We start from the raw sequence: 14,365 nt of genomic DNA on the forward strand, positions 1-14,365 counted from the left end.
ACACCAGCCAGGAGGAAGGGCTATCCCTGGATCAGGGGCTTTTATTTTAAAGGCAGATTCACTGTCCAAACACCACTCCCTTTGCCCAGAAGTCACTGTGAGTGAAATCCCACCCTCAAAGATCCTTTCTTTTTACCTTTTTTGGGGGGGAAAAAAAAAAACAAAACTCTTTCAAATAAAAAATTCCAAGTTATCATCATTTACGGTGCATTGAATGTGGGTAAGTCACTGAGCTAAGCCCAGAAGGGGCCCAAGTACACTGAAGATGAGTCCGCAGTAAAGTAGGTGGCCGGAGGAGCCATCTAGAGAGGTCTAAACAAAGCTGAAGCCCGTACGGAGCGGGGCAGCCTTTGCCCAGGGTCTGGGCAGAGCCTGCCCAGGCACAGGTTCTAGAAGGGAGGGGAGGCTTGGTGGGTGGAGAGGGCATGGGAAAGAAAGGCCTTCACTCCTGGAGCGAGCAGGAGCAGGCCGGGAAGGGTGGGGTGTGTTCAGGGAACAGTGAGTAATCTGGTGTGGCCCAGGGCTGCTGAGCATCACTGTGCCTGGCACAGGCCAAGGGAGCGGTAATGAGTAAAGGTTAGCTCTCTGCCCCCTCCTGGGGGCGGGAGGAGGAAGAGTGCGCCAGGCCAGAGAAGGGGAGAAGGAGGCCAGCTGAGAGGACCGCAGCTGGGGTCCGCAGCCACAGCCCCAGCAGAGACCCCAGAGGCCAGTGCAGGTGGGCTGTCGAAGAATTCCCCTCCCTGCCAGATAGGCCTGGGGCAGCTCCATGGAGAGGCTCGCTGGGGTGAAGACACAGGTTGCTGAGCAGGCGGAGACAAGCATTTCAAGGACCACAGGGGTGGCTAGGACAACGAGTGATGCCTTCCTTCGAAATTTGGGCTGGGACAGGTCCTGAGTCACAACATAGTATTTAAAATGCCTCTAGGCCCACAGGTGCAAGTATAACCCTGAGTGGGAAAGATGTCTCTCTTGTCTCATATTTGAATACCTTACAGTGTTCAAAGCCCACTCACCCATTTTATCTCATTGATCTTTTTTAACAACAGCTTTGTTTGAAACAGGGCAGCTACTACTCCCGTTCCACAGACAGGAGAAGCCAAGGCCTATGATGAGTCATAAATTCTACTTTGTTTTAACCGTCGGCCTTGTTAGGGCGAAGAGTTGTTTTCATTTCAAATTTATGATTATTATTTTTTTAGATAGTTCAAACATCCAAATGGCTGAAAATTCAAAAGTTATGGATAAAAATCTCTCTCTCAGCCCCATCTCCTCTGCTGCCTGGGTCATCTCTCTCCAGTTTGAACCCAAGCCCTTTGACTTTGGGATGAGTGTCCTTTCTGCAATGTGATGCAGGACTCAGGGATGCTGCCTAAGGGAAGTTTCACCTGCTAAGGGCATTTTACCTCCCCTTAGCAAGTGTGCGTGTATCCTTAGGGAAAAATTGTCTTCTTTCCTCTGAATTCACATGTTTATCTTTCCATCCTAAATTGTGTGTGTTTTTTTATTTTTTTTAAGATTTTATTTATCCATGAGAGACACATAGAGAGACAGAAAGAGGCAGAGACACAGGCAGAGGGAGAAGCAGGCTCCATGCAAGGAGCCCAATGTGGGACTCGATCCCCGGTCTCCAGGATCATGCCCTGGGCCGAAGGCGGCACCAAACTGCTGCGCCAACCAGGCTGCCCTCCATCCTAAACTCTTTGGATGCAGGGAGTATGCCTATGACTTCTGGTAGGTGGCTGGGTAGGGCCTGGTACATAGAAAACTGGGATACACACCGTGCTCTGTGACCTTGTACAACTTACTTAGGCTCTCTGAGCCTACAGTTGTTCAGCCACCATGACCACGCCTTCACCAACCTCACAGGGTTCTTGTGAGGACTCAATAAGATGACTCCAGGCCCATGTTCAACCCCGTGCCAGGCGCCAGGTATGGGCTCCCTAGGCACCCTTTCAAACTTAATTCTGACAGAGGATTAGGGAGTTCAGGTACCTAATTAAGAACACATTGGCATAGTAGGTCGCCCAAATCCAAACGCTTGAGCAAATCATTCTTCCTGGGCTGGGACCCGCCCTTTCCCAAAGCAGCCTTCCAAAGGTGGGGCTCATTCCCATCTGCTTTTCAGGAGAGGCCTGGCTTTTCTGGATAGTCAGTCATTTTGAGACCAACAGAAGGGCCAACAGGCAAGGGCTCCTCTGGGTCTATTTTGTCCTCAGCCTTGAGTATAAGCTGATCCACAGGGAGATGATACACACACATGGCTTTTCTCAGGGCTGACAATAATGACTCACTGGAGGGTCACTGATGCCCTTGAGCTGCCTGAGGCAAGTGACTCATTGGATCTGCCTCTGTGCCTGGCTCCCCAGCTGCCTGACCTCTGCCTCTCTCAGGGGCATGTCCTCCACCCCTGAGACTCTCAGTCCTGGGGCTTCTGCTCCTACATCACTCTGTGTTCAGAGGACCCAAGAAATCATGTATTCTAACCCTCCTCATCTCACAGATAAGAAAAGCAGCCCAGTGGTAGCTATAGGCTTGCTTATACCTCCAGCTTGCTTATACCTCCAGCTTGTAAGCGACCCAGGGTTTGAACCCGGATCCAGGGTGCCTTCTGCGATAACCTCCCTGGCTGCCACAAAGCCCTGGGTCTTGGCCTGTTCCTTCCCCACAGGGCACTCCCTGTCTCCCTCCCGGCTCCAGGTCCTAACACTCAGTAGATGCCATGGCTTTGTGGTAGAACAGCTACTTATCCCTTGTTTCCGTGGAAGGACAGAATGATCTCTTGGAGCTTGTGGTCTCCACTGACCATAATGTCATTTAACAATGTAAAAATCTGTTTACTTTTCTGTTAAAAGAGGCATTCCTTTCCTATCCAACTCAAGTTGTGTAAAGAAACAAAAATAAAGGCCAAGAAGGATGAAGGGACACATAATTGTCTGGCAGAACAATGGAGCAATCCATGACTTCCAGGGATGGAATCCACACCAGCCTTGGGAGCTGGGACCTGGCAGGACAAACAAGGTGACAAGGAAATCTGAGTAGAAACAAGAGGGAAGGACAAGGAAGAGAGAGGAAATGATTGTGCTGGGGCAGGCCCAGGAGGCGGGCAAACCGGGAAACCTGTGCAGTGGGTCTGGGGTATTCTCCAGGCTCCGTGCACCTTCCCAACCCAATCAGCAAGCCCATGACCTCTTGGTGTCCAGAAGCCCCATGGTGTTCCAGAACGGGACCCTGGACCTACTCCCATCAGCCCACACACCCACCCCTGCTCCAGCCTGGTAAACCCCAACCCTCCTTCTGGTGTTCAGGTGTCACTGGCTGGCCTGATGTTGGTGGGCTGCCTTTCCCACAGGATATGCATTTTGAACAGGGACTCTGGAGGCTCTGGTTGGGCCTGCTGCTGCCCTCGAGTGCAAACGGAGGGGTGGAGTGGGGTGGGACGCAGTAAGAAGCTCCTGAGAGACAGGGTTCCTGAAAGACAGCTCAGACTGAAGGAAAACAGGAGAGCAGCTCGGAAGGGCTCGTTCCTTTAGGGAGAAACAGAGATGGAATGAGTTCCTCCTCTCCACAGCCTCCTCCCTCTCCAGGGACGGGATCTGCCTCCTCTGTCGTAGGTGTGGAAACCCAGGCACAAAGCGCCAGGCCCAGAGGCAGAGCTGGGCCCAAAGCCTGGGAGTCCCACCCACTCCCCCCACCACCACCCAGATCCTCGGAGGAGGAGCCAGATGACAGGGGCCAGGAGCAGGGGCGAGGCCTGCGGGCTGGAGGGGAGTGGAGGGGGCGAAGCTCTGACACACAGGCCTCGCAGGCTGCCGCAGGGGGCCGGGGCCGGGGCCGCCCCGGAGGGGGTGCGTATGGCCAGGGCCCAGGCCAGAGGAGGGAGCAGGCGGGAGCCAGCGACGCCCCCAGTCCCACGAAACACCGGTGACTCAGGCCGGGTGGCTCCGCCGGCGGGCCCGGCCCACATTCCCGCGCCTTTGTTCCCGGCTTAAAGGGCCAGCGCCGAGCCCGGAGCCCGCCCCGCCCGCCCCGCCCGCCCCGACCCGATCCTCGCCGGTGGCCGCCCGCGGGGCTCGGGGCTTCGTCCCGCTGAGCCCTCTGGCGCGAGGAGGGCCCGGCAGGTTTTTACGCCCGTTGCTCTGCCTCTGCACCGAAACCGGCCAAGGGGGATCAAGAAAAGCCTTGTCCTGCTTTTTTAAAGATGCTGCCACGAGGGGACCCTTCCAGAGCCCCTTGTTCCAGAGTCTCCAAGCATCTCCCCTTCGACGCCATCCCCGGGCTGCCGGCGGGTCCCCTCCCTCTACCATCGCCCGACCCCGCCCTGGGCCTGTGAGTAGTGGGTTTCTCTGGAGCTCGCATTGGACACTCGTGTGTGCCGGGTCTGGGGGTGGCCCACCCAGCCTTGTAAGCCCGGCCCCCCGCGCTGGGCCCCCGCGGCGTCCGGGGCTCGGGCGGCCCGGGTCCTGCCCGCGGATTCCTGGGGGAGAAGCGGGGGGGCCCCGCTGACTTCTTTGGACCTCGGACGCCACCATGTGGACGCTCCGGGGCCCGGGGCCTGGGGCCTGGGGGTCACCCTGCCCACGTCGCCGCCGCCGCCCAGCCAGACCCCCAAAGAGCATCCTGACCTGGAAGGTAGCCCGCCCGGAACTAGCACAAATCAAAATCAAAGCAGGCCCTAAATTAGAGAGGAAGAGATGGGCCTGCACCCTCTTCTGCCCCACGGTGCCTCCCACACCCTCTGGGAAACTACAGAGACTTTCTCAGCGCCACTGAACAACAGAAGCTTATCAGCTCCATTAAAACTCACAGATAGCAGGGATTCCCGAGTGGCTCAGTGGGTGAGCGTCTGCCCCCTACTCCAGTCATGATCCCAGAGTCTTGGGATCGAGTCCCACATCAGCCTCCCCACAGGGAGCCTGTTTCTCCCTCAGCCTATGTCTCTGCCTCTCTCTCTGTGTTTCTTATGAATAAACAAAAAACTTATAGATAGTATTTTTGGTGAAAGCTTGGGAAGATCTTTGTGTCCCCAAATAATACCCTCTATCTCCCAGACCTTCACACACCTTTTGTGCAATGCTCAAACACAACACTAGAGCTTTGGGTTTAAGGTTTTGTCAGCTATTCATATGCAAATTTTAAGAGAAGGGGTCTCCTTTGATGCTTTCACAGTAATTTCAAACTCTCTCAGATCTTGAACTAAGAGCTACATTTGAAGGGAGTAAAAAGTGCAAAACATGTAGCCACCAGACATACCGGACAGTGGGATAAGGAGAGGAGGCGTGGGGATGGCCCACAGGACAATTTTGGTACCCTTGTTCCCATGCTGGAAGCACTTTGGATTGTGGGGAGGCCTGGGGGCTGCTCCACAGACTCTCTCACTTACTAAAGTGTCCTTTGTACCCGAGACAAACCTTTACCAAATGGGCTGAAGCTTTGGGGCCTTTGTAGGGCACTGGCCAACCAGGCCAGTTGGCTCCAGACAAGCCCAGAATCCAGAAGGAACGTCCAGAACCCTCTGAAACCTGCCCCATCCATCCATCCATCCATCCATCCATCCACTTAGTAGATAACCTGTGTTCATCTGCAAGATTAGTTTCCCTACCTCTAGGCTGTAACATCTTTCAAAGCTTCCCCTCCCTGTCCTTTCTCACTTGCTCTGGTTCTGTTCTTTATCACCCTGACCCCAAATCAGACCAATAATCTTTCAATGGGTCTGGAGCCGATGCTTCTGGGCCCTCCTGGGCCAATCCATCCCAAGACCCCCCTCCTGAATTAATTTCCCTAAAACACACCCTCATCCTCTTGAGGGGCTGCAGATGGCCGGTAGCATCCAGTGAGAATTTCTGGGCCTGACCCAGAGGCCACTCCGTAGGTCCTGTATTGTCCTTCATTCAATCTTTCAGAGTTAATGACTTCTTGAGAGTAAGACCTGTGTTTTATTTTTCAAAATCAAATCAAATGTAAATTACAAGTCAATAAATCCTAGCCAAAAAATAATAAAAAGACCAAATCAAATGAAGAGCTTTTCACTAGTGTACATTGCTGTGTGCATCCATATGTACGTACAGACATGCATTCTGAGGAGCACAGCTGTGGCCTCAGTGCTCTTGGCCACAGGGTTGGGTGAGATCCAGACACAGCTTGTGACCTATTTGCTAAGCTGTGCACACAAACTTGAGGCCACAGCATTCTGGGAGAAGGGGTGCCTTTCTTATTCCAGCCAAGCTTCAGAGATCCTGCTGTCTTCCAAGATGCTTTCCTCTCAGAGAAGAAAGAGGCCCAAGGCCAGGCCTGGCCCAGGCAACATGGAGAATAAAATGAGGATGGTACATCTTACAAGCAGCTGAGGACTCTTCCCCACAGCCCCCCACCCTTCTTCAGATAGACGTGGGGAGACCCTAAGGAAACATAAATGCCAACATACCATCATTTCAGAGTTCAAAGGTCCTGAAGGACTTTCTAGTCCAACTCTTTATTCTCTCAGGCCATGAAGCCGAGAAGGGTGTTATTTGCCCTTGGTTTCCCACCCCATTAAGGGAAAGCTTTAAAATTTCTCTCCCCTTCTGGAGCCTCCTCGGTCAGCCCATGTTTTCTCTGTTACAGCCTGGGAGCCCCAACCTCAGGAGGAGCCAGCCCATCAACCTGAACCACTATGCCACCAAGAAGAGCGTGGCCGAGAGCATGCTGGATGTGGCCCTCTTTATGTCCAATGCCATGCGGCTGAAAGCAGTGCTGGAGCAGGGGCCGTCCTCCCATTACTACACCACCCTCGTCACCCTCATCAGCATCTCTCTGCTTCTACAGGTGGTCATTGGAATCCTGCTCGTGGTCATTGGTGAGAGCCCAGGCCAGGAGTCGGCCTCGGTGGCCCCTGGTGGGAGGAAAGGCCCCAGCTGCCTCCTTGCACCCTCCTGCTCTTGCACATGTCAACTTCTCAACCATACACTGACCTGTGGTAGGTGGTAGCCCTCCACACCTACAAACGCCCAACTCAACTCCTACATGGTGAGAGCAGACTCCTTGTCCTACCTCCTGGTATCCCATGTAGTGGTCACTCCACAATACCTGCTGAACAACTCTCTTCACTTTCTCGTGGCGTGCATCCCCACTCTTAAGACTCAGTATGAGTTCCCAAATCCCGATTTCTGTAAGGACTGTGTGGATGTCCGGTGCACAGGTCAGTGAGGGAGAAGGTGGCTCAGCACAGTGAATACAACCTCCCTTGCTTCTACCACATGAGAGTCTGAGGTGCCAGACTTTCTCTGACCTCTAGTGGATGCTGCGAGGGAGGTTTCGGGCTGTGGCCCCACACCCCAACCCTTCCCTCCCACTCCCCCACCTTGCCCACAGCACAGCTGAACCTCAATGAGGTAGAAAAGCAATGGCAGCTCAACCAACTCAACAACACTGCCACCACCCTGGTCTTCATCACTGTCGTTGTCAACGTCTTCATCACGGCCTTTGGGGCACACAAGACAGGCTTCCTGGCTGCCAGGACCTCAAGGAATCTGCTCTGAACACAGCCTGGGACCCAGGTGAGGGAGGATGGGAGGTCCGCGGGTCCAAGGGTTCTCCCAAGTGACCCTTCTCTCAGCTCTAGGGGCTTGAAGTAAGAGTGAGATCTTTGCCAGCAACAAGAAAAGACAGATCTGAGGCAAGGAGGGGATCTGAGAGAAGAGTTTGGTTGGGGACCCAGAAAGGCTCCCCCTGCTGCTAACGGGTGATTTTTCCTGAGCAGTCAAGCTGGGGTCTTTCTATAGCTGGGGGTGGGTGGGAGGCAGTGTGGTCAGTGCTTGGCTCTGCCCCTCTGGCAAGAGGAAAGATGCCTCTTTCGTGGGATCCCTCAAACTGCGGTCCGTGGACCAGTAGTAACACTGTGTGGAAGGTTGCAGGAAACGTCGAAATCTCCAGCCCCACTTCAGATCTACTGAATCAGTGCATTTAAAAAGGTTGCTAGGGGAATTGTATGCAGAGTAAAGTCTAAGGACCACTGGGCTGGCCTGCCCACCTCACTGTCTCTTCTCTGCTTCCCCTATAGGTCCTAGGTCCTGGAATGGCTTCTGCCTCTTTACTCTCCACACTGCTAGGACGATGGGCACTTTCCACAGCCCCTAGGAGAGCTCCCAGAAGGGCGGTGGAGATGCCCTTGCTCCCTACCCACAGCTTCTGAATTAAGATGTGTTATTTTACTGGTCTAAGTGAATCCCATCTTGGTCTGGAGTCCTGAGCTCAGACTGCGGTACTGCCAACCTTTCTCTCTGGTGGCGTCTCCTGCATCTAAGGAGTGTCTGCCTAAAGCCAAGCCTGCCCAGGTTCAGGCCTCTAGTTCATACTCCGCTTCATTCCTCCCCTCTGCCCTATCCATTTTCTCCTTTTTGTAAAATGGAATGATCTCTATAAAGTTTTCTGCAAATCCGCTGAGTCAATCTATGCATCAGGCTGGTCTCTGGATGCCCTCTCCAGCTGTGTTCTGGAAAGGGCTTGACTTCCTTTCCTCTGGGTCCTGCTCTGAGTCAGTGTTCCAGGCCCCACATGCCTTGGGCTAATTACCATCTGCTACATCAATGGCAGATTAGTTAATTCTGGATTGATCCATGTATGCACAATACTTTTTGAGAACCTGTTATAAACCTATCCAAGCTTTCAAATCAGCACCTTCCCTTAGGTGTGTGCTTAAGGCATACAGACTCACTTTGACCCCTGCCTAGGCCAAAGAGAACTGGGAAGGTAAAGTTGTGCTCATAAAGCATCAACCGGGCATCCCTAGCTCCAATAGAAACGATTTTCAGACTGTCTCCTACTTTCAAATGAGCCACACCTTGGCTCCTTTCTATGGCCCACCAACCACCCCCCCACCCCACCCCCAGCCCTGTGTCTAGCCTTCTCTCGGCCAGGGCGTCTGTTAGCCCTTCTGCACTGGCCCTGACTCCTCAGGCAGTTCCCCACAAGGCAGGCACCAACTAATGGTAAAGGGTGGAGGGCATTGTGGGAGGGTCCTCAGTGTGTCCATCAGAGGCCTGACAACTGAGGGAGATGCGAACCCTTAGGCCCCTCAGCCCACCCCTCTCCTATCTTGATGGGCAATGGGAAAAACACACAAGGCACTTTGTTTTCTAAGAAAATGCTGTATTTAATAATTTCCCTCCCCCCATCCCGCTTCCTCCCCCCACCCAACACATTTCCCTACTGAGTAGGGGCCAGACCAGGCCCTCCCCTTAAGGCAGATGGTGTGGAGGTAACTAACGGCAAAGGAAAGGCATTGGCCAGGGTCAGGGTCGGGGTGGGGGGAACATGAGTAAGTCAGGCGAGGCTACTGTCATTAAGAGGATGGAGATGGGAGAGCTGTTTGGGTTGGCTCAGGCCTACTGATGCCACGCCCAAGGGTGACAGTGGCCTTGGAAAGAAAGATGGTGCCCCAGCCAGCCAGCTGTAGCTCTCACCTATTCCCTACAGCCCTTTCCCAAAGGCAGTGAGCCTGAGCAAGGGCCACGCAAAAAGCCACAGCCCAAAGGGCAGGAATAGTATCCAGAAGCCAGAACACATTAACTGGAAAATCTTTGACCTTCCTGATTTCTTAGAGGGGGACCTTCAACCTCTAGAAGGTTCTCAATGGGCTCCATTCTCCTAAATGCCCAGGGTGTTCTCTTGGCGAATGCAGGGCCCACCAGGCAGACTCTGAAGTTGTGGCTTGGACTTTATTGCAGCAGGGAGCGTGGGCTCACTGACTACCCTCCTGGGCCCCGCCGCAACCTGCCGCAACCCCCATTGGTGTTTCCTTACAGCAGGGAGCCCTGCGCCCCCCTCCTTACACGGACACTGCAGTTCCAGAGCCAGTGCCCAATGCACCATTGGTCAGTTCAGCAGCAGCGGCAAAGGCAGCAGCAGCAGCAGCAAAATCCCCAGCCCCAAAGGCACCTGGGGATTTTTAGTGCAAGATAAGTGTGTGATCAGCAGGTGTCAGAAGGGGCAGCTGAAGACGACAAAGGCCAAAGGCTCTTCCCTGAAAGGGCTCTGCTTTTCAGTTCCTTCTGGCTCTACTCCCCTCCAATTGGGGAAGAGATCTCAGGGTGATGCCCTTGCCTCCCCAAACCCATGGCCCTGCCCCTTCTCACCCTAGCCCCTGTTCCTCCATCTTGAACACACCCCTTCCTCTTCCACGTAGGCAGGTGGGGCCTGGGGATCTCCCTGCTGGAGGGCAAGTGTGTGGGAGAGCGGGGCTGTGGGGACTCCAGTCTTCCACTTCCCTTTCTTCCCTTCCTGCTGGACGCCCCACCCCCTTCCCAAGTCCAGGGCTTTCTTACATCCTCATCCTCTTTCCTCTCTGCTTCACATTCTCCCCAAGGCTTTAGCCTACAGGTGGGCTAGGCCAGGCCAGGGGCTTCTCACACCTCCTCCACCATGCCTGTCCTGCGCAGCCTGTATGCCAGACCCTGGGGAATGACAAGCCCATGTCCACTAGCTGTCTGTCTCCCAACCCCACTGGGCCACCATAAAAATGCCACCAGTTCTGTGCTTGTGGTCGTCGGTCTGAAGTTAGCACCACCAGGAGGGTAAGGTTAATGCCCTAATCAGGGACCAGCTGTTCAGTGGCTCCCTGGGAGAGATGTGCATGTCTCTGGAAGGCACAAGCCTGGGGTAGAGCTGAGAACTGATCCGTGCTGTGCCAGCTCCTCTGGTTATAAATCAGCTGCCAGATCAAGGACCGAGGGACACAACACGCTACACCGGAGTGGGTCAGGTATACAAGTGGGGACGTGCCTTAAGTGCAAGACTGCATCTGTCTCTCATAGTCAGTGCTGGGTCTGGACAGTTACAGTTTTGGTTTTCTGTTAGAAAAGTAAAAACCCCCAATGAAATATGTCCAAGAGAAGAGTTTCCACGTCCTGGTCACTACTCCCCGGGTGGATGCTGGAATGCACCTTACGGATAGGTTGGTAGCACTCAAACAGGTCTTTCTTTCCCAGAAGACTCTGGCACCTTTCCCAGAAGCCTGTCCACCTCTGTCAACTGAGTGAACGGCCCCTCCCGGTCCCTCTCCCAAGGTCCTCCCTCTGGAGGCCTCGAGGGTAGAGACAGGGGCCTTGGCAGCTGCCTGTGTGAGGTAACAGCTCTGGGGGAAGTGACAGTGTTAGCTCTGAGGCCTCTCGGGGCCCAGCCATGGCTCCTGCTCCCCTTCCCTCTCCTCCTCAATGGTGAGCAGGGGTGCTGGGGAGCGAGCACGAGTCAAGGAGTGGGAAGCAGTTGGTTGGTCGGTCAAGTGGGCCGCCCCTCAGGATCATGGCATTTTCATCTGGCGACGGTTCCACATGCCTCGCTTGGAATGGAAGTGATGGAAGAAATTCCTGAGGGAGAGTCGCTCCACTTCCAGGCCTGCTTGGAGGATCCTGAATGGGGGAGGGGGCAGGGTGAGCAACCGAAGCAGGAGAGGCAACTGGGGAGAGGCCCAGGCCCCTGAGGACCTAGCCCTCCTGTGTCTGCATCACACCTGGTCCCACCGGGTCCCTGTCTGCCTCTGTTTACTCTCCCTGGAGCATGGGCAGTGGGGTGTGGTGCACAGGGCCAAGGCTTTGGAGCCAGACAGCCTGGATTTGAAACCCAGCCCCACCCCACACCATGTAAAGCGTGTCACTCTTCAGAGTCAAGGTGTGTCAATCTTCTTCTTCTTTTTTTTAAGATCTTATTCATTCATGAGAGACACAGAGAGAGAGGCAGAGACACAGGCAGAGGGAGAAGCAGGCTCCCCAAGGGGAACCCAATGTGGGACTCGATCCCAGGACCCTGGGATCATGCCCTGAGCCAAAGGCAGACCCTCAACCACTGAGCCAACCAGGTGCCCTATCAGTGTGCCAATCTTGAGAGAGAGGAGAATGATACACAGTTGACCCCTGAACAACACAAACTGGAATTGTGTGGGCCCAGTGACATGTGGGCTTTTTTCCAATAAATAAAGTACAGTGCCCTAGTTGTGTTATCTCCTCCTTAATGATTTTCTTATTAACACTTTCTCTTCTCCAGCTTACTTTATTGTAGTACACAGAACATACAAAATGTGTGCTAATCAACTGATTGTTATCGGGAAGGCTTCCAGTCAGCAGTAGGCTATGGGTAGTTAGGTTTTGGGGAAGTCAAAAATATTGTGTGGATCTTCCACTGTGTGGAAGTCAGTGCCCCTAATCTCCATGTGGTTCAAGGGTCAATGTATAGATATTGGAGGCTGGTGGTAAAGACTAGAGGTGATGGGAAGAAGTGCTCAGTACAGCTGCAGGCACACACCCTATGCCAACCACCAGGAGCTCGGCCCGCAGGGGACACATCACCACCCGTGATGGAGATGGAGGGGGCAGACCTGAGCCCAGCCCTCCCCTGTCGCTATATGTGTAGCCTGTGGGGAGGAATCTCTCTCCCAGGAAGCGTGTCCTTCCATCAAGGTGGTACCAGAAGTCTGCATCTACCCAACCTGGCAGGAAGACCGAGGGTGGAGGTAAGTAACCACTATATGAGTCTTCCATCCACTCTGGGATCTGCTCTGACCTGGCTTTTTGAGAGCTGGGTTAGCTAATCCGAGCTCCCTCAAACTCCCTCCTTTGCACCTTCAATTCTCTTAGTACTGCCCCTTGTCGTTATATACAGTATACCTCCCTTATTTTTTTCTCCCTCAAGGGGAAAAAAACAAAAACAAAAAAAACAAAACATACGCAGAGCTGGTTTTAAGCCTCTGATGCCCACTAGCTGTGGTATTTGGGGCAGTTGGGAACTTCTCTTCAAGGCTCATTTGGACAGCGGAGACAATCACGCCTCCCTCACAGAGGTGTGGAGAGGAGCAAACAGGGGGCAGATACAAATCACCTGCCAAGTATGGGTGCCCCTGAGGGGTAGCTGTCTCCAGGAAGAAGTGTCCCCACACCCCCAGGGCTCCTCCAGTGCTCCTGACCCACCTGTCACATCCTCTAGACACTGGCTGGTCCTTTCTTTCTTTGACGTCTCTCTCCCTTTCCTCCATCCCCTCCCCTTTAACCCAAATCTCAAGGTATCATCCTCTTTCCCGCTCCTTCTGTGGCAACAAATTTCTTTCTTCTTCAAACTTTTATTTATTAAAAAAGTCTACCCCCTACATGGGGCTCGAAATCACAGCCCAGAGATCAAAAGCAGTATGCTCTTCTGATTGAGCCAGCAAAGCGCCCCTTGTGGCAGAAAAAAAAATTTTTTTAAGTAAATTTCTTTAAAGATGAATCTCATACTAACACAGCTTCCACTCCCCTGCCATCAGCATGCCCCACAACCCCTCCAACCAGGGTCCTGGCCTGCTTGCTCCTGTCTCAATGTCCTCTTCTGTCAGCTTGCCAAGTCTGTAGCTGATCCTGTGTCCTCCTTTCTCCCTCTTGCCATTGACTATTTCTTGCTCCCTGAAACTCCCTCCTCCCAGGGCTTCCAAGGTCCCAGGACCTCCTGGATATCCTACTGCCCTTTAATGATCCACACTGTCTCTTTCGCTGGCCCCAAAGCCTTTCCTAACCCTTCATCTGACTTCTTGTCCATTCCCCCAGCCTCAGCTTCCCTGGCAGGTGGCTGCGGGGGAGGAAGGCTCCAATCCAGGAAAATGCACCTGTGTTCTTTGATGTCGCAGGGCCTGTGCTGGGACCATTAGCATTTACACTCATACAGCTCAACAGCTTTTGCTTTACCCCAAAGTCTTCCCATGGACTTTAATCTCCACGCTAACCCTGGGACATAGGCAGAGGCAGTATCATTCCCCTTCTAACAGACACAGAAACAGAGTCTTGGCCAGGCAAGTAACATGACCCAAGTAAGTGGTCAGGCTTCCTCTGAGTCCAGTGCTTGTTACCTGTGGATCAGGAGCCTGCAGCCCTGAGGGCCAGGCCTTGGCCCATCTAGCCCCGTTCTGTCCCCAGAGTCCCTCTCAGACACCCCTTCCCTGGTCACCTGTCCAGCAGCTCCCAGTCTTCCCCGCCCCAGCGGTCTCGGAACTCCTTGGTGTTCATGCCTCCGATTCTGTCCAGGTCTGACTTGTAGATGCCGAGCAGTCCAAACCCATTCACCTCCCAGTAGCCTGTGGCCAGACAAGAAGGCTCCAGTGAGATGAACCCGGGGCCTAGAGGCAATGGAGGCTGCTGGGCTACATTCCCAGAGCCTTCTCTGAAAGAGGACGATGTGCCTGATGCTGAAAACTGTGAACGAGTCCCTCCCTGTTGTGGGGGGAAAGCCCTTGCACTAAGTTTCAGGGTCCGATGGAAGCAGTGGTCCTACCAGGGGGTGACCACAGGCCCTACAACCCGATCTGACAATAGCAGCCACTGAAGACATAGCCGAGCGTGCTTTCCTTGTCTGTTACCCTCTCCAGAGGTAGGGA

General features: G+C 53.9%; 2 protein-coding genes across 13 annotated transcripts in view; one reads left to right on the plus strand and one right to left on the minus strand.

Annotated features, from left to right (window-relative positions):
• The window catches only part of NINJ2 (ninjurin 2), an 84,207-nt gene extending 75,784 nt beyond the window's left edge, over window positions 1-8,423 (plus strand). For 7 of the 11 annotated variants that reach the window (XM_038576385.1, XM_038576392.1, XM_038576389.1 and 4 more), the window contains 2 exons: window positions 6,601-6,832; window positions 7,348-7,514. In XM_038576385.1, the coding sequence (XP_038432313.1) occupies window positions 6,601-6,832; window positions 7,348-7,514 (399 nt within the window). Of the gene's footprint in view, window positions 1-3,749; window positions 3,846-4,198; window positions 4,327-6,216; window positions 6,324-6,600; window positions 6,833-7,347; window positions 7,533-8,035 lie in introns of those variants that run through there. The other 4 variants (XM_038576386.1, XM_038576382.1, XM_038576383.1 and 1 more) reach the window with 4 other exon arrangements.
• The window catches only part of B4GALNT3 (beta-1,4-N-acetyl-galactosaminyltransferase 3), a 132,844-nt gene that overhangs the window by 26,930 nt on the left and 91,549 nt on the right, over window positions 1-14,365 (minus strand). Inside the window, exons 19-20 of one of the 2 annotated variants that reach the window (XM_038576380.1) lie at window positions 13,939-14,065; window positions 9,679-11,381 (exon numbers count right to left, since the gene is read on the minus strand). In XM_038576380.1, the coding sequence (XP_038432308.1) occupies window positions 11,273-11,381; window positions 13,939-14,065 (236 nt within the window). In that variant the 3' untranslated portion in view covers window positions 9,679-11,272. Of the gene's footprint in view, window positions 1-9,678; window positions 11,382-13,938; window positions 14,066-14,365 lie in introns of those variants that run through there. The other variant, XM_038576381.1, reaches the window with a different exon arrangement.

Source organism: Canis lupus, chromosome 27, assembly GCF_011100685.1.
Source record: "Canis lupus familiaris isolate Mischka breed German Shepherd chromosome 27, alternate assembly UU_Cfam_GSD_1.0, whole genome shotgun sequence".
Classification (NCBI taxonomy): Eukaryota; Metazoa; Chordata; class Mammalia; order Carnivora; family Canidae; genus Canis; species Canis lupus.